Genomic DNA, 19,335 nt, shown 5'->3' with positions numbered 1-19,335 from the left:
CACATTAGAGGTCTGAACTTCGCCTGGACCCAAGTTTCCTCCCTCCCCACCCATACCCTTGTTTCCTTAAAAGCCCCAGTAAGGCTACAGCTCAATTGTGTCACAGGACTAGAAGCCTCCCATATTAATAGAAGGTGAATGAATGCTGTGTAACAACCCCATTCTATAGCATAAACCCATAAAAATATATATCTCACTCTTGCTACAGCTTCCAACCAGTCAACAATTGGGCTAATAAACCAGTACAGGGAAAGTTTTAAACATTTTTAAAAAGGCAGTCAACCTTTATTTTTTAGGGATTTCTTTTTATAAAAATAAAGAGGATCAATTAAAATGTTCTCTAGCAGTCCAAATAGGTTAACCAGACCTTGCTGCTGAAATAGTATGTCAATATGTTCAAAGTTTGCCTGCCTTATTTTACCCTCAAAACCCAAACACCACTACTTTAAGTGTGCATTCCTCTCTCTTCTTCAGTCTTCCTGATTAAAGATAATTAGCCTCCAAAACAAGAATGTAAACTTCTAGCAATCCCAGCACATCAGCTGGGAGTAAAACAAGCCCAGATTACATTTCTTTCAAGACTCAGGCACACACCGTGTACTAATCCTTTTCCATTTCTCTACTTTCAAAGCTCTCAAATTCAACAGATTGTTAATTTTTAGTTTTCTGTTTGGTCAGTAACAGAAGTGGCAGAGCAACAGAAGATAATGGCGGTATTTTCAGTCCTGCATTTATTGGGACTTTATTAAAAATACCCACCCACTAGATATTTGCTCATTTTGAAGGTAAACAGAAACTCTATTATATGGGTAGGTAAATAAGAAAGTGCAAGTTTCAAGTGACAAGTGAAAGAAAGAACAGACTAATTATATTTGAGCATCCCAGCAATGACAGCTTTGCCTGAATAACTTCTATAGGCACTAAAGGACAGAAATTACCTGAACGCAGCTAGCATTCATTTTGAATTATGCTTCAAGTAAGTTTAACAGAAGTTATCCCAGAAAGGAGCTCTCTTCCCTCAAAAGGTATAGCTGAGAAATTACCCAGTGCTGCATCAGATAATTACATATGGCCTTACATAATGAAGAAAAAAAAAAATTTCCACATGCTAGGAGGCTCTTTGTACAACACTAGCTATTATGTACAACAGTGCTGTACAGAGAATATCTAATTATGAGCTACATGAATTGTAAATCTAAAGTGGTAAAAAAACCCTCAAGATGGAAAAAAAATTATTTTCTTGTTGGCATTACAATTAAGTTGATGTTTTACTGGAATTAAATAACTTAAAAATGAATCTCAAAGATTTTGCTGGTGTTCCCTGCATACAGCAGCTCAGCTCAGTTAACTAAAAACCTCTACTTACGTATCCTGCAGCTTAACATCCTCGTGGGCTAATTACCTTTTCCTCTGGGGAAGAGGTTGGCAATAGTCAAGTAGTTAAAAACTCTACTATTTGGGAAAAATTAGTACTGGGCACAATTTTTTCTTAAAATATTACCTTTTTTTGAACTCAATCATGTTAAAAGGTGTCCTCATGCAGCAAATAGAGAAACACATACAAAGTGCAAGTTATTTAAAATCTAGTTATGTGGGGCTTCTGCTGCCTGAAGCCAGGAAGGGCACAGAAACTCAGAAGGAACCTTCTAAGTAAACAGAAGGAAGAAACAATTGAAAGCAAACCCAGACAGCTACTTTTAATTATTAAAAATTTAGTGGTATATGAAGAATGTGTTTGCTAGAATTCATCTTTATCAAACACCATATCTCTTCTGTCAGGTTCTTCAAAACAGCCATTACAGTAACAACAGCAGACTCAAATGTGCAAATGATCTGGAGTACAGAGTTCTAGCATCACTGAAGGTGCACTACTTCCTCCTTTACACTCCTACTCTACCCCCAAAAGGTGTTTAAACATAATTAAACATTAGCAGTAATTTCCAGAGGTTGGGGAAGGAATGGTAAATTGTATGTGGCTGTGTTACAGTCAAACAGGGACCTAAAAGAATCCCTCCAATAGCATTTTAAAATAAAATAAAATAGCACCTTAAAGAGGGCCACAGCCAAAAACTGATCATCAGATATTAGAACAGAGTGGTAGAGTAATGTATGAAGAAGTCAGTAGATTTCTCCCAACAGGACTAAAATACTAAAGGAGCTGACTGGACCATTTTCAGCTAAATGGCTCCTTCAGATGCTAGAGGCCTGCTCCTGCTCAGCCTCCTTTGCAAAAAAGGCTTCAAGGTCCATTAGCTTCTGACTCAGAAGAGCATCTAACTCAGCGCTCTGTAGTGCAGCTTTTTTTGCTCGGGTGAAACTACCCGCTGCTTTGATTTTGCCTCGTGTCTTCCTTTTCCGGGGAAGAGTAAAGTCCTGAAACTCTAGAATGCGCTTTCTCTTCTGCTGGCTGACAGAGACCAAGCGTCCATTTTTCTCCTTGGGCTCTTCAAAGATTGTTTCCAAGCTCCTGGTAAAAGCAAAGGACAGAACTCATGAATACTCAAGAAGCAGTTAAGGACAGGGAAACTGGTGGATTTCATAACCCAAGTAAACACACTTCTAACTTCTACATTTTTACAGTCCCTCCACACCTCTTGTAATGCGTACTTACCTACAGCTTACACCTCCTACAACCGCACATTACTGCTAGCTAAATAATTTGTTATTGCTGCATAAACATTTGGGTTGAATCTCTTTCTATCCATATTTCAGTTCAAAAGCACAATTATAGAATCTTGATTTTATAGAATAAATAGATTTGAACATTAAAAAATATACCAGTCTTGATAATCATGCTATACTTGATGACAGGCAGTTATTGTTAGTATTTTAAAGAATATTTAGTTGCCTTTGAATTTTGAAGAAGTAAGTACTGTACTTGGATGGAGGCCGGAATGAATGAGTAGGTGAATAAAATATACAAAGCCATACTTAAACAGCTGCAAATTCTTAGTTGATATTCTATTTCACTGCTTTCCATCCAAATAGTAAAAGATACTATTTTTAAATTAACTTTCTCTACCACTTTAAACTAGAGCAATTTTAAAAAATTATCTCCCTCTTAGCTTTCGGACACCCTTAATCTTCTCTCTCTCTCTGCCTAAGTAATTTACATTTATCTTAGTTTTCTCATTAGGAAGCGGAACCAACCTGGCTGGAGGAGGGGACTTATAGTTCTTGTTTGTGTAAATTTCTTCTAAACTAAATTCTTTCTTCTTAAGCCTGAAAAAGTAACGAACAAATCAATCAAGAAAAGAATTTCAAAACTACCTCTCATCACAACAAGCAGATTTACTAGAAACAAGTATGGTTTGCATTCTATGCTTAAACGCTAACTAATTATGCTTTAACTTAAAAAGTAGATTTAGATTCTAATTGGGGATAGGGAGGAATGAAAAATGAGGTCATTAAGTACCTAATTTAATACAGTGTTTTTATGAGGTCTGGGTCAAGACTTGCCATTTCTGCAGAGGTCAATGTTCCTTCTAGCATTCTATGATGTTTCAAAATAATGATGCTCAAAAGAAGAAAGGGAAATTCCTTCACAGGTCACTTTTTTGTGGAAGCTAAGAAAAGACTTAGTTTAGCAGATTAACATTTCATCTCGAGACTGATTTTAAAAGTTAGTTATTGACACTTAATTAGCAAGCTGATCTCTGAAGAAATGCATTCCTTTGTCGAAGCTGGCACTTCTGTTTAAGACAGAAGTGAACAAAATACTAGATGACTGATTGGAAAAGCTTTATCAATATCTGGCACTGTGATTACCCACATTTACACTGACCTAATGTTTCCCTAAGATCATATACCACAAACAAAGAAGGGACTGTGAAGAACTCCGACATAATTTGCATCAACAGAACTTCCTAATGGATCACTCCATCTCACTGTGCATTGTAGAATGACTTATTTTCAATGTGTGTTTATCAATGTGAACTTCTTTCTTTAGAAAATCATTCCATTGCAGCTTAGTTTTCCACGTTTTGCCTAAAACCCGTCAGTAGTTCATATCCAATAGTCCTTTATTTATCCCTTCTCACGTGAAAAAAGTTACGTTCAAAGACCAGTTTCTTTCTTCAGTCTTCTATACAGTTGATACAGCTGTGTCAATATTTTCTTATTAAGGAAGCAAACATCAGACCACTCAACTGGAAGTGTACAAAATGGTGGTGGTAAAAGAAGCATTTATCGAAATGATTACATTATTATGCAGGAAATGTAAGCAACAGAAGCTAGTGTGAGTCCATTTAAAAGATACTGCTCACCTTTTTGGTTTGGGCAGTCCCATTGGAGTAAGGTTAGGGTCCGGCTTAGGAACAGTTTTCCTGATTCGGATCTGTGAGACTTTCTTTGGCCTCTTTTCTGGCTCAGTCTTAAGAAAGAAAAAAAAATTTTTTTAAAAAAATTAAAATAAAGGAAATAATGACCGTGCTAGTCAACAGAATTCCCTTTTATGTTGAGTATACATTATCTATAGAATAAACATTCCTCTCTGTTTTGCCACCTTCTTTCTGCTTGAACAAAAGAAAGAAGCAGCACAGACCAGGACTAACAGCCTGTTTCTTCTCTCGTCTTTAACAGTTACTAGATAATATTCAGCAGCAGCAGCTTCAAGTTCTGGGGAACCAAGAGTCTGAGATATATAAAAGTCTAAAATGAACTCACTTTTTTCAGTTCTGTGTCATCTTGGGATCTAAGACAGGCTGGAACAGAAGCATCAGCTTCATCAAGGGCATGGACCTGGAGCTCCGATGCTGAAAGCCTTGGGGGAGATGGCAATGATTCTGGAAGTGAGCAAGACTTTGGTAATGGAAGAGGTAATGAAGTTTCCAGACTGTAACAGAGGAAGAAGGGAACATATGTAGATTAATATCCAATTTGTGCTGCAACAGCATTCCATGCTCTCAGGTGATGTTCCTAAATTGCAATATGAGCACAAAAAGCAATGCAGTTCATAGAAATTGCCCAAGTAAGTGAACGCTTTCTCCGGTACGTACATACAGCCCAAAACTGCTGCAGCCCACATTGATACTGAAACAAACTAAACTGCCGGTGTATTTGAACATGTAATTTTAAACCTACTCTCTTCCTTTTCGTATAGGTAAACAGGTTACAGCTCTATTTAGTAACTACTGATAGAAAGTGATTAATCCTCCTTTTCTGCCAGCAAATTTCTTTGACACAACTATTAATTTATTACTTTTTCTTTACAGATAAATTTAAAAGATAGCTTTTATATCTGCCATCCCAACACTGACAAAGAATAGAAGGAAGTTTCAGCACCTAGCGTCCAGTTGCTCAGACAGAAAGAACATATACCCAAGTAAGGAAACAAACTTCTATAGTTTCACATATTCATTTCATAATAAGTGGCACAATGTGGTTGAAAGTAACAGAATTGTCCTGTGCAATGATCTACATGGTGTTTGCATTAATGCCCCTCCACACTTCTCCATTACAAGATCCAGTCAGTTTACTTCACTAATGTTTTAATCACAAAGCTATTCTTGAAGTGAACTGCCAAAAGCTGAAAGCCAAAATGACATAAGCAATGTCTTTCTGAGAAAACTTATGATCCCACTACTCAGAATAAATATCAAAGTCCAAGAGACTCACCGTATCTCATGACCTGCAGTCTGTAGTGCTTCCATACTCTGTACAGGTAAGTGCGGTAACATGGCATAGCTGGTTCAAAAGAAGAATGACAAAAACCCAAAAAAAGACAGACAGAAATTAGGTCTACGCTATAAAAAAGATGAGGGAAAAATTATTAGTATAAACTGGACTGTAAGACAAAAAATGCTAATATCAGGAATGAGAGACTAAAATGATACAAGAGCAAGCCACATCTGCCATTTAGTCCACTAAATTTCACTGACAGCTTGTTAGGGAAACAGTCCTACTTTGACTTAAAAATGGTAGTGATGAGAAAAGGAAATAAACGTACAGAGAGGGAGACAGTATTAGTCTGAAAGTTGTAGTTATTTCTATGAAAGTCTATATTCCTCATTCAAAACCCCCAGTTTTTAAAATTGAAGTAACCAAAAACCTTGAAAGATTTGGCTACTAAATAAAAAAGCGCAGAGTGGCAACAGTAACAAGTGAAAGGAAGGATTTGCATAAGATTAACTCCCTGTTGTCTCTAACTCCCAATCTTACTTGAATATTCTTAATCGATTGGAATAACCAAAGGCCCTTCCATAAGGGTTGGTAATTACCATAATTCTATGGCATAAAAGTCAGCACAGCAGTTCTAAGTTCTTTAATATTAAGCTTTATTTTTGTGCCCACACTATTAATAGCAGGGGAAAAAAAAAAACGGTTGGGACAGCTTTTATTACATTAAACAGCAAATCTTGTACTTGCTGTTCTTCCAAACTAACAGCTAAATGTACTTCACTGTTCTAAAGCAAAGAAGTTACAGCCAGACTGGAATGCTACAAAATAAATGAAAACCAACCATGCTGGCAGCACAAATAAGTCCAAATATAAGGAGGTCAGAAAGACCCATTTCTTGAGTTTGTCATTTAATATCAGAACTATGACATTTTGTTTCTCTCAATGTTCCACTCACTATCCCAACACTACTGGAACTGCATCAATAGTGCATCAGAGTCCTCCGTGCTAGAAGCAGACCATACTATTTTATGCAATAAATAATAAAAAATTACAGGGAGAGAAAAAAACACTTTAGAAATTTTGAATCCAATGAGCATTAATTAGAAAAAAGATTTCACTTAAAGAATGCTTTATTACTAGCAGTGGAAGTGACAGAAGATTTTTAGACAGGAGAACTACTCTAGTTCCTTTTTTTCCTGGTTATTAAAAACACTAACAATGAATGAAATAATTTAAAGAGGACAAATCTCTTCCAGAAGAAAATGGCCTGCAGAGAACTTGGAGCCACTTTTTAATTTTTCTGATTTTTAACAATCTTAATCAAAACAGGCAAAGATTTTTGTCATTCTGGGAGCTGAAAATGCTTTTATACTGCACCGAACATACTTCTTGCATTCTTGTATTTATATACCAAACATTTATTTCACAGGAGATTTTTTTTTTTTTGAGTACCTACAAATTTAAGAGAGATTTACTGAATTATCTTTTTGTCACTGTTACTGTTAATACCTTTAATACTAGTTGATGAGAACAGGCTATCAATCTTCAGCAAAATGGAATCTAAAATGGTGTTAAATATTTAAAATGTTAGGTTTTGTTCTTTACGTTGTTTTATAGCCAAACCTTAGGAATAGAATTTATTTGCTGCACTTCTTTAAACTTCTGCAAACATTCTTTTCAACTCACTGCATGCTACAATAACTTCACTTTAAAGAAAATCTGAGTAGGGCAGAAGAATTAAAGCTACCTCATACACACATTTGCAAGATATTTTAGAGAAAAAACAAATGGAGTTTTAGACTGTTTTAACTTTGGGTTATTTTTCACTTGAAGTGATAAGGTTTGATTTGGCTTCTCTCCCTTTGGGATAAAGATCATTCATAGCAAAACATTTGGTTTTCAAATTACCCTTTACGTCAAGGAATTAAACCCTCTTTTACTTTAGCTAACTGGATATGCTGTAACAAGCTGCCTAGGAGTCTGTAGACTTAAGTATGGGAGAAAACAAGAGAGCGTAAGTCAGCTCTGATCTCCCAGTCCAAGGGTAACATGCCTCAACAATACAAAATAATAAATTCACCTCATACACAGAAGTAAGTTTTAAAAAGGTGTTTGTTTTTAAAAAATGGCAACAATGTCTCATTTTTGTTTAGTGCTCCAACTGTAGTTTACTGGTATGACTACTTCCAGAGTACTAATTTGTACACTAGAAAATTCAGCCTGATATATTGACTTGTATGGAATGAAAAAGAATGCAGGTCCAATAGAATGTGCTGCGAAGTTGTCTCTATGCCATTATTCAACTTCATTCTTTTAGCGCAGACAACTCCCAGAATGGAGTAGTACTTTCATAAGCTCAGTCACACCTTTGGTAGACACGCTAACAAGTGATATACTTAAAATTTTAGGTATGTTATCCATTTATACAAAGCAAAATGCAGCATTACTTATCTGGCAAGATTTTTGGTTATACGTATGTCAAGCTATGACATAAGACAAGCCAAATTCAACAGTTCTCTAGAGACTGCCATATTAAACAAAAGAAATCAAATCGAATTTTCTACAGTGCTCATGAGCCTATACTCTGTCCAGGAATCTCAAGACTGTAAAATCAGGGACTGAACTGCCCCCCATCACTGAGGCATAAAGGGCAAAATCTTTGCTCAAGAGCTTGCAAAAATCCTGTAACAGAGCTAGGAACCTCTTCTCTCATTCTGTTTCTTAGTAAAAAGATCTCAAATGCCAATAGCAAAGTTAAATTAAATATGCAGAGTAGATTTCAGTCCTCTTCCCACTCATAACGAGAATGACACACACACAAAAATTCATTACCAACCTGAACTGGAGCTACACTTGCTTGTGCCAATAATACATCAGGCACATACTATCAAAAAGCATAGCATACATAAAGAGGTTTCAATTACCATAGAACAGTCATGGAATACAATTAAAAATTTAAGCGAATGCCACCCCGTGCCCCTTAGGATTCTTCCTAATCTGATATTGAGCATTTTACAGTAGTTCCAAGTGGCACTCGTGGCTCAAACCTCTGAAAAAAACTTTCCTACCTCAGAAATCCAGTTGTTCTGCAGTCACTCTGAATAGACCTAATGAAGTAGCTCACCTTTCTGCATTATATATTCTGATGCATGGTGTGTATATTTTGCAAGGGAGAAGAAAATAGAGTTAGCCATTCTGCCAAAACAGGATAGTATTAAAGAAGTGAAGGCAAGTATATTTAAATTCAGCTAACAGACTGTTCCGTAGGGAAGAATCTTCCATGTTGAGCCATTTTTGGAGCAGAACGTGTAGATTTGGAACAGGGGAAACTGACCCTCCGATGCAAGCTGCAATTACCCTCTCCCTCCCAAAAAGGAGCAAGTACATACCCTATACATACTTAATCTCAGAAATAAATTGATGGGTTTTACCTGTTCTCGATGCCCACACTTGGCTGCCACTTGCAGTGACTGGAATGGAGAAGAGTGATTTCAGAGGGACGGGCAGAAGGGCCACGCTGACTCCATATGGATAGTACCCTGCCCAGTGAGTATGGCAATGAAGAGACGAGGTCATCTGATACAGAAGTTGGATACCTTGCCCCTTTCAAACCTTGTGCGAATTGTGATATAAATAGTCTCTGGATGGTAGGAATATGACTGGTTAAGTTTCTTCTTCTCGTCCAAATCCTGTAACATCCAGGGGAAGAAAGTGCTAACACTGTGTGAAGGCCAAGCATGGAACAACCTCCTCTTCTTTCAGCTATTGCACTTCTTCCATGGTCAGGATGAAGGGCAACAGCCCTGGGGGTTGTTACAGAGAGAAAGGAATGCAGCTCGTTATCTAGTCTGGAATCTTCCTTGAAAGCTGTTGTATCTGAACACCTCTGAGAGAGAAGCAAAGAGAAAGTCCACTCTGAAGGCGGTGCTGGCATTTCTCCCAGAACTGGTCTGTGATGTACAGAGTGCTGGGATGTAATCCCTGTGAGGTCTGTCACAGGACTGGAGTCCAATTTTATGTGGAAAGAAATTGGGAAAACTGGGGTATCCAAGAAAGAGGTTGGAGGCTTGTGGCTCAAGTCTGAAAAAAGTATTTTGGTAGATTCTACAGGATAAAGTGCCAAAGGCTGAAAGCTGAACATCTTGGTGCACCAACTGTCAGCCCAGCGTGAGTGTAAGTTCCTGTTAATGCAAGAAAAGGCTTCCAATAGATTTTTAGATCTACGTTGGCTGTACCTCGCAGCCACTGGAAGAATTTCAGAAGAATATGGCAGAGGTTCTAAGTTATGGATGCTTTTGGCAGGTGCCACGAGTTTGCTAGCCATTGCAGACAGCTTGCTCAACAATGCTGGTTCTTTGGTATGTTTTCTAAATTTCAAGCTGTTCAACAAACTGCACCTCTTGGCCCTCTGCCTTGGCATATGCACGAATCTCATGGCTGTTTCTGTTTCCATTGTTGGTGGTTTACATGGAAAACACAAAGATTTGAGAAGTGTGTTTTCCTGCTTAGGGAATATTTCTGGAGGAATCTCAAAAAAAGGTGAACTTTTAATTTTTTTGCTTTTTCTTACGGTTTTTAGCTGATATGATGTGGGAACTTTTTTGCATGTCCTTCCAGGCTGTCTTTTGAATGGAAGAGGTCCTCTTAGTTTATTTGTAGTTCCAAAGGCACCAGGGATTCCATCATACCCTAAATTAAGGTTCAGGTTTTCCATTTCTGAATCCTGAGTCTTCAAAAACTGTGAACTAATAATATCTGTGGTAATCTTTGGCCTTTTGACTTCTTGTAAAGTGCTATGTAGTTTATTTTCACTGCTTCTGACAGCAAAAATCTCCTCTGGAGGACCTTCAAACTTCATATTTCTTGATGTCACCAACTTATTTGAAGAGCTGCATAAGAGTTCAGAACTGTGCAACGTACTTGGTTGCGGTGTGATTTTTGCTTTCTCTTGATATTCTGACTTCTGTTCTTGTTGTGCCTTGTCTGACAGATGTACTTCCATCTTCTCATACTTCTTCTTTCGTTTAAGTACCTGACATTTCTCTATTTGATCAAGTCTCTCTGAACCTAAAGCCTCGTTTTCCTTGCAAACTGAATGAGCTGGTATAGTGTCCTGGCCTTCTGTAATCTCCTTTACATTATCTTTGCTCTGTGCATTTGATCTGTAAGGCACACATACTTCACTGCAAACCACACAGCTTGGGGATGATTCTTTGCAACTGTTTGATAGTATACTCATACATGGATAAAATGTGGGTGTTGTATTATATTGCAATTCTGGTGAAGTTTCTGCGTCAGACGCATCTTCAGCTTGACAATCACGCACAGTTTCTGAAAGTAGACTGGTACCTGCTAAGTTTGTGAGCTTTATAGCATTCTTTCTTTCTTTTGAAAGATTATTTAGGTTAGATCTTGGGATTTCTTCCAAAATCTTTCCATAATTCTCAGTACTGAGAGGGACTACTTTGCTACCAGACTCTTTTGAATCTTCTAACAAGGCCCATGGACAATCTTCTCCATCAAGAAAAGAATCTATGGGTAACTTTTTTCTAGGGGCTACTTCTCTTCCCATCTTCTCTTCTACACATGTATTCTTAAACTTCTCTCCACAGTGAGTACTTTTTGGCAAGGTCACATCCATGTCTTTTGCAGTTAGCACGCTATGCCCCTCATCTCTCAGACTTTCTTTGCTGTGTGCACAAACTCTTGAGCTTTTTGCACCGTTCAGAAAGCTAGCTGCTGTTTCATTCTCTGAAGATGGAATCTCAGTATTGCTGGCTTTTCCCTTAATATACGTTGTTACAGAAAGAGGTTTTGTCACTGAAGAATGTTTGCTAAAAACTTCGGCTGAAGACAAATCACAATTATCTATTTGTGTATTCTCAGACGACATACACAGCTTTTCTTTCTCAGGCAGACAGATTCCCAAGTTCAGAGCTGACAGTGTTTCTGTGTCTGCCTGAGTCTCATTGAAAGATTCTTGGATGTCAAACTTTCTGAAATGGGATGGACCAATACCTTTCTGAGCATCAGTTTCTTTACGAGGCTCAAATGTTAACTGCGGGCAAGAGTTATTTAAGATAGATTTTATTCTCAGACTTTTTTTGTTTTCTGTCTCTGAAAGCACATTCATATTTTCTGGCTTATATGACAGACTCCCATGAATTGATGAGAAGGGCAAAAATCGGGCACTAACTGTATTTTCCTGGTCCTCCACCAACCACTTCATCTTTGGCAAAGATTGCTGCATTTTTTTCCCTGCAAACACTAGGTCTGCTTTCTCTTTTGCACATTTGATAAAGCAAGCATGCTGTGAGCAATGTGATTTGCTATCGGAAAAGCTTTCTTCACGAGTTCCTTTATCTTCTCTTTCACATCCGTTCTCGTGTTCTTTTAGTTCGATTGTCTTCTCAGTTAGATCACTGATGAAGCCCACGTATCTGGAACAGTCTTCATTTCTCACATCATTTAAAGAGTTCAAATCCACTACATTCTCTTTCAGAGTTCCTTGAAAACTGTCTTCTCTTGCATATTTATGAACTAATAGAGGCAGGTCGTCACCTGTTTTTAACAGTATCTCTTCACTTCGACTAGAGCCAATTGATATTTTCGTTTCTTCCACACAAGTAGCTGTAGTTTGTAAGCCAGCATTTGGTTGTTTGTTTAAACTTTCTAAATGTTGCTTGCTGCCTGGAACTGGGCCATCAAACTCACTCTGACATGCAAGACGCCGATTTTCCACTGGACAAAGGGTCTTTTCTGTTTGGCTAGCATGTTGTGTTTGAATATTCATGTTGTTGAGTAATATATTGCAGATTGAAGCACTACATTCAGAGGGATTAGCTGTGAGTGATGACACTTCTTTCTTCTCATATGTGCCTAGTTCTCTCTTCTTTGGGCCTAATGGAGAGTTGCAAAATCCAAAATTATGAACACAGTTTTTTTTGTTCAAACATCTGACTAATAGCTGTTCACTAGTCTTATTTCTCTGATTGCCTTCAGGAGCCTTTGGAAAATCCACAGTTCTTATTTTATCAAATTCATCTGTCTGGAGAGCACACATGCTGATTTGTTCTTTTGCCTCATCTCTGTCACAAACAATTTCACTGCCATCTGTTACTTTACAAAGATCAAATTGTTTCACAACCTCCATATTCTTATTTGAAATCTCATCTCCTACCAAGGTAGCAACAGACTTCTCTGCAGTATAAGCTGAGCAAAACATGTTTTTTGCTGTGGAAATGTCATTTATCCCATGCAGATCTACACCTCTGTTGCCCCAGTCATCTTCACAAGGAAGAGATCCACATGCCAGAGGAAAGTCTGCTTCTGGAAAGATGATTGCCTTTTTACTATTATATCCAGCTGAAGCTTCTCCTTCCAAATTACAATTTTCTTCAATCTTCTTATCAACCTCAACATTAAAAGAATGACTGTTCGGGAGAACATCATCTACACGTGCACTCCCTGATAAAATACAGGAAGTACTGGCAGCTGTACACTGGCCTTTTATACTCTGATTATTACAATTCCATGTGTCCCTATGTTCATTTTCTAAACCAGTGATCACACTCTCTGTATTTCCCGCTGAAGACTTCATGTTCTTTTGGGAAATTTTGCTTGTCATATTAGGGTTATCAAAAGTCCTGGAACTTACTGAAGACTTGAATTTGTCTTTATGGAGCACAATTTCAGCGACTCGTTCCCCTGTTGTTCCAGAAGCACCAATTGATTCTTTTCCAGATGGATTATCCTGAGCCTTGTCCCTGCTTGAAACTTCATTAGCAGTACAAGGAGGACACTCATTACAATGAGGTTCTCTTGATTTTTGTGCAACAGGAGGTAGCGGTACATTTACTGTATAAATCAAATTAGTTTCTTCGCCAATGGACAAACTGTCATTACTATTAGCTTCTGTAGCTTCAACTAAACTGCCAGCCAACTCTTCTGATGTTGTATTACTCTCGGATTCCTTTTCAAGCAGTTGTGCCTCAGGTGAATCTTTCTCTAGCTTGGTATTAAGATCCAGACAGCTGTGGCTGCTGGGAGGAGAAATTTTACTGGAGGTATTATAAAAGCATATGTCTGTCTGTCCAATTTCATGGGAAGAAATGTTGCTCGTTTCCATCAATAGACTATTTTCTTTTATATCATCCTTGCATAGATCACTGACAGAGAATTGCCACTGGTCCTTTTTCGACTTATCACCTTCTGATGGGACCAGTTTAAATTTTTCTTTTGAGAACTCCTCAGGAGATGAAGCAACAGAACTAAAAACTGAAGAATGACAATGCTCAGAATTAGCACCCTCTTGAGCTTCAAGCCAGCTACCAACTTCAACGTTATCTCCCACAGCAATTTTTCTCCGGACTTCAGCAGCCTCTTCAAATTCAGAGCTGTATGATTTACCTACACTAGCACTTACTTCCCTATGATCAGTGTTAGCACTAGATAATCCTTCACTCCTGACCACTGAGACCTGCTCCACTGGCATGGATGTGGAGGTTTGATTTTCTACAAACCCAGTTCCATGATCATAATGAGTCTGACTTTCGATGTTTTTGGGAAGATACTTTTTGGGGGTTTCACTGATAATTCCATGGACTGCAGTACTATTGTTTTCTAGTGGCATATTTCTAAAGTCCAGATAACAGATGCTTTTCAGAACTGAACATAAAACGTCAGAACTTTTTATGGAGAGCGTTCTACAACTTTCTACTGATGACAACCTATGAGGTTCATTATGTTTAGGTACAGGACCAGTACAGAAGTCATGAGCATCGTTTTCTTCATCCTGCTGATGAGTCTGGCAATTAGCAAGCGATGTACTGAATTCATTAACAGGATTTTGTCTGGGTAACTTTTCTTCTCTAGTCTCCAAAATAGATACATTACCCCCTGTTCTCAATGGCGTGGCAGTAGGGGCTTTCAATCCATTATATTCATTTGTTTCTTGTGGATGCTCTGTGGCTGATTCAACATCCATGACTTTTAAAGGCTCTAAAAAATCTAACATCCTGGTTTCTGAAACCCCAGCTCTGGCCATGACTGTGTCTACGTCTGGGCATTCATTGCTCTCAGGTGGAAGACCTTTACTCACTCCTTTACAGTCATTCCTGTATCCTGCTTTACTAAATATCCTAGTCCCATCAGCCTTCATACCTTGTACTTCAGTGAGCTTTGGCAGAGTTTCAGCTGTCACCTGAACATTTGCTTGGTTTTCTTCTGCATAAGAAAAAATAAAGCAAATCAGAACCATATAATAAATTTAGAAGGCATTCAGCTTATGAAGTTCCTTTTAGCATTGTACACAGTATTGTGTACAGTGTTGGTTACCAAAATGTTTTTAAAAGTGAGAACTGATGCTAGCAATTCTACTACAAGCCTTTAGAAGAAAAAACAAACTACCCCACTACAAACCTAATGTAACAAATACAATCCTTTTCAATACAGGCATTCCCCATGAGCAGCAGGCATCCAAAGACCTTTATTTTTCAGATTCCTCTAATACCGAGCTAGGTGCAATGCAGGTCCTATAACTCAATACATACGAAGTCATGGCCAACATCATAATGCTTATCTGTAACACCAAAGCTCAACATAGCTGGGTACTTTATCTGCTCTATCCTAGAAATATGGCTGTGCATTGAGCAGCCATTTCCATTTCTTCTTCCTCGAAAGCATTTTTGTCAGTAAGTCATCCATAGGAAGACAATGCATATCTCATTCCATCCAAGCAATTATGATTATTAATAAACTTTTTTGTAAAATCATGAAGAAGCTGCTAATTCAAAAAATTACAGTTGCTGTAGAATATCTTCATATTCAAAACTTTACAGGGAACAAATTCCTCAGACTTCTGCAGATCTTTTTCACATTTTCTACTAAGAACCAAGACTAGATGGCATTCTTCAACTAAGAACAAGTTTTGGTTATGAGAGCATGGAGGGAGAAAGAAAATGATTACTGGATGCAGGCAAAGTGACCAAAGCATTTGGAGCTAGAAGATTACAGATCATAATGAAATTAAGAATTAGTTTTGTTGTCCTCTTCCTTTGGATTCTGCACTTTTTATTTTTTCAAACATTAGAAAATGAATAAGTCATACTTTTTCACATCTTTGCTATTACTGCTCTCATATAATCCAGCTTTGAAACGTAAGGAAATGCAAAATGTCTGCTATTAACAACAGCTTCTACTTTGGGGTAAATAAGTATTTGAATTAAATAACTTGTACATAAAAGGTCTTCAGGAAAGTACACATGCTGTCAGGAAAAAGCAGAGGATTAAGTTTCCACATTGTTCTAGTTATGCAAGGTAATAGTTGCTACTGTAAAGCAAAATAAATGAGCTATCCCACAATCACTCATCAATTTTATATCAACAAAAAGTAACCTGGGAGAGAAGCAGGGGGTGGATAGGGATGTACAACTAAAATATGCACCTGTGTTCTTCAGAGGTCCCGCTATTTCAGTGCCACAGGTACTCGAAGACTTCACCCCATGCTGGTTTAAGTGAGGGTCCTCCTGAAACAAGACAGAAATATCAGTGGAGATTGATCGATTTTCTGAAACATTTAGCATGTTTCCGGGACTGTACCTGCTCAGCTAGGTTAGTTCTGAATAAGAAAACCACCAAGAAATCTCAGAACTTAACAGCCCTTGCACAGAGGCAACCTTGCATTGCAAGTGGTTCACACAAGGACTTGTCATTCCTTTCTGATCCCATCAATCACTGTCATCTCACCATTAAACAATGATGCATCCAGAAAAGATTTGTATTTAGCAGCAATGAAGTTTTGCAATGCAAGCAGCTAAAACGTAAGTGGCTTAAAATGCAAATTGTTGCAAATTTGAATCAGAAGAGTAATCCAGTCTCCAAGTCTATCTCGCATCCCCAAATCATTACTGTATACCTCTGGTAAGATGCTGATCTAATAAAGATCAGCTTTTTCTGATCTTTATTAGAACTTGCCTTCTACCACTCCTTCCCTTGGCTCAAAAACACATCAACCCAGGAACAGATGACCTAGGTCTACTTGCAAAAAAACCCCCGAGCCAAACCAAAACAAAACCCCACAACCAAACTACCTGCATATCTGAAATATGTGAAAGTTGGAAAACTGAATGGCTATGGACAATTTAATTAACTTTATTTTCGCAGGCTTTCAAATAAATCAAACAGATATCAAAATCCAGAGTTAAAACCACAAAGTACTTTAGTATTATGCAACATCCAGTAATCAGTGTAAAACAGGCACCTATGCACCTTGTCCAGATATTTCCTGGCTGGTATGTGTTCAGTCACAATACTTTTTTTCTCCCCTATGTTCTTTTGGTGTGTGTGAAAACTACTTACAAACTAAAGAACACCGATCAAGAAAGTCACTAAAAATCTCAATTTTTAAATAGAGAGTTTTGTGACTCTTCAGTTTTTAACAGAGTATTCTTTGGCACATTTTTCAGCAAACCTTTGCCTAGAAATAACATTTATCAGTGTTTGCTAGAGGGGAGGGGAAAAAAAAGCCATGACCATGCGAGTATCTTGTTTTGAAAGATGAAACTAACAGTGATTTCCTCTCTAATGACGAACAATAATTATAAAATTGAAGAATAACCTTTCTTTTTAGATTAAAACCTGAAATACTGAACTGGAGCCCCCTGTAGCATTATAAAACTATTACCAGACTGAAATAACTATTTAGTGGTTAGTACCTTGACTGGGGATGACGGTACCAGCAGAATATGCTGTACCCACAAAACATGGATACCGGGCAAGGAGCTTTTTAAGTTGTTTCTCTCGTCCCTTTTAGTCACCAGCCAGTTTTGTTCTTCATTCTGTTACATATCTGCCTCACACCATTCCAACAGTATTTAAGAAAGCGAAAAGCTTGGTATTTTAAAACACTGTTGGTCTACTGAAATATAGTCTAATTTGTCACTGGACCCATGATAATCCAAACAATGACACACGTGCCAGAAGACACAAATAAGAAACAGGAAACCACATGGACAAAGTCCTGTGCCTAGCCACTCTAACCCTAAATTCAAAATATCATGCAGGGATGAATTTTTGCATTTGCTTACTTGTTTTGACCAACTTTCCCCAGGAGTTAAAGCACAGCATTCAGCATGATACTCCTCAGCATCTTGTGCCTCTTTGTCTTCTTTCTGGTATCCATCACTAGAACGGTCTAGTTTCCTAAAGTTTCTTTTTTTATTTTTTTCATCCTCTTCAAGGTCTCCAGCCTTTAGTAATTCTTCAGTAAGGGATTCTGCTGGCCCATGAGAAATCACCTTGTGCATATCACCCAAATTCTCTGTCTTCTGGCAAAAGTTTTCTACTCCAGAAGTCCTATGATGCTCAGCTGATGAACTGTCACTGTGTGCTAGCACTGGCGTTGATACATCAGATTTTGCATCTAATCCAACATTAGGCTCCGATACAGCCATAAGTTCAGTCGAGATGCTCTCTGGCAGTCCGGTGTACAATTCCTCTATTGCAGCAGACACAGAAGAATCAAGGAGAGGCTCCACCCCAGATGATAGCATCAGGGCAGCTGAAGATCGGTTGTCCTGAGCTTTTCACAGTTTACCCTAAAAATAAAAGCAATGTTAAATCAACATACGTAGCAGTAATCTCTAGATTAAAAGGAAAAGCTTCATTCTTCAAGATTCAAGCATCTACATTTAAGAAAGATACTTCCAAATAACTTTTTAAGAAAGGAGCCAAGAAACGTTTGAGTATCTAAGCAAACGCTTCATTAACAAAAGAAGAGAGTATGGACAAACAGATATTCCCAAGCCTCATTTTCACATTCAAACGCCTCCCTGCAGATACACCCTCATCTTCTGGAAAATCTGCAAAGAGACTATAAAGCAAATCGCTTGGGCTTGGATTAGACATCCTACTCCTTGGCTAAAACTAAAGCGTCATTTGTTTTCCTGTGATTTTCTTAAGTTTTTTCTAATCTTTGGGAAAAAAACCCAACTTTTCTTCATATGTTTTCCGCCTCGAAGGAACACTTTCCGGGACATCGTCCATCATACACTGTGCCTTGTAGCTTCTCTCACCTAAGCACCCAACACGCTGTACGTAGGATTCATTGTGCCAGCACTGCTCTTCCACACAGCCCTGGTACCGGTGTCGGGATCCTCTTCAGCCCAGAACTGAACGCGCTGGTCCCCGGCAGCCTGCTTTGTCAGCGAGAGCACACAGCAGCGCGCGCATCACAGAGGAGAGGAGTTCCGACTGATCTGACACAAGCGCTGTCGGCAGAACGAAAACCCCGATGTGAAGATGCTACAATCTAATCGCTCCTGAAGGTATATGGATAAACAGGAATGGGCTAAGCCAGGTTTTTACAGGAGCATCGGTTTACAAAAACACGGGCTCATCAGTCGAGCGTTGATCTCCCGGCTCCTTAAGGGAAACCAGCCTATAGAGAAACGCGCTTCGCCGGCGCCAGCCTCACGGCAATACACGAGGACGCTGTCTTTAGGAAATGATCACCTTTCTAGCGATCCTGACTCATTCATTCCAGCTATGGTGCCGGCCGGCCCGCACTGCGGGAGCGCCGGCTGCGGGAGCGCCCCTTTGTTCGAAGCGCCGCCGCAGCGCGGACAGACTCGGCCTCGAACCCTTCTCCTTCTTTCGAGGCAGAAGCCCCCGCCTCGGCCCCGGACAGCGGCGGCCCGACCGGAGGCGAGATCCGCT

The 19,335-nt window shown here is 38.7% G+C and overlaps 1 protein-coding gene across 1 annotated transcript; it reads right to left on the bottom strand.

Moving 5' to 3' along the window:
* Positions 1 to 75: 75 nt before the first annotated feature.
* PRR14L (proline rich 14 like) lies at positions 76 to 18,928 on the bottom strand. The gene is made up of 10 exons (XM_009280000.2): positions 18,693 to 18,928; positions 17,706 to 18,215; positions 16,064 to 16,145; positions 14,782 to 14,844; positions 9,051 to 13,896; positions 5,617 to 5,685; positions 4,666 to 4,834; positions 4,266 to 4,372; positions 3,151 to 3,222; positions 76 to 2,467 (listed from the first exon to the last, which is right to left on the bottom strand). The coding sequence occupies exons 2-10, from the start codon at positions 18,168 to 18,170 to the stop codon at positions 2,191 to 2,193; spliced, it is 6,150 nt and encodes a 2,049-aa protein (XP_009278275.1). The 5' UTR covers positions 18,171 to 18,215; positions 18,693 to 18,928; the 3' UTR covers positions 76 to 2,190.
* Positions 18,929 to 19,335: the final 407 nt, after the last annotated feature.

Source organism: Aptenodytes forsteri, unplaced genomic scaffold (genome assembly GCF_000699145.1).
Source record: "Aptenodytes forsteri isolate BGI_AS27 unplaced genomic scaffold, ASM69914v1 Scaffold323, whole genome shotgun sequence".
In the NCBI taxonomy this organism is placed as follows: Eukaryota; Metazoa; Chordata; class Aves; order Sphenisciformes; family Spheniscidae; genus Aptenodytes; species Aptenodytes forsteri.
Note: the sequence above shows the minus strand (reverse complement) of the source record. Positions and strands in the feature narration are given on the sequence as shown.

Coding starts and splice junctions, on each gene's coding strand:
- PRR14L (XM_009280000.2), bottom strand. CDS start 18,170: ATGCTATCATCTGGGGTGGAGCCTCTCCTTGATTCTTCTGTGTCTGCT. Junction 16,146..17,705: donor GGGAAAGTTGGTCAAAACAA/GTAAGCAAATGC, acceptor GTCTTGTTTCAG/GAGGACCCTCACTTAAACCA. Junction 3,223..4,265: donor GGACTGCCCAAACCAAAAAG/GTGAGCAGTATC, acceptor TTACTTTTTCAG/GCTTAAGAAGAAAGAATTTA.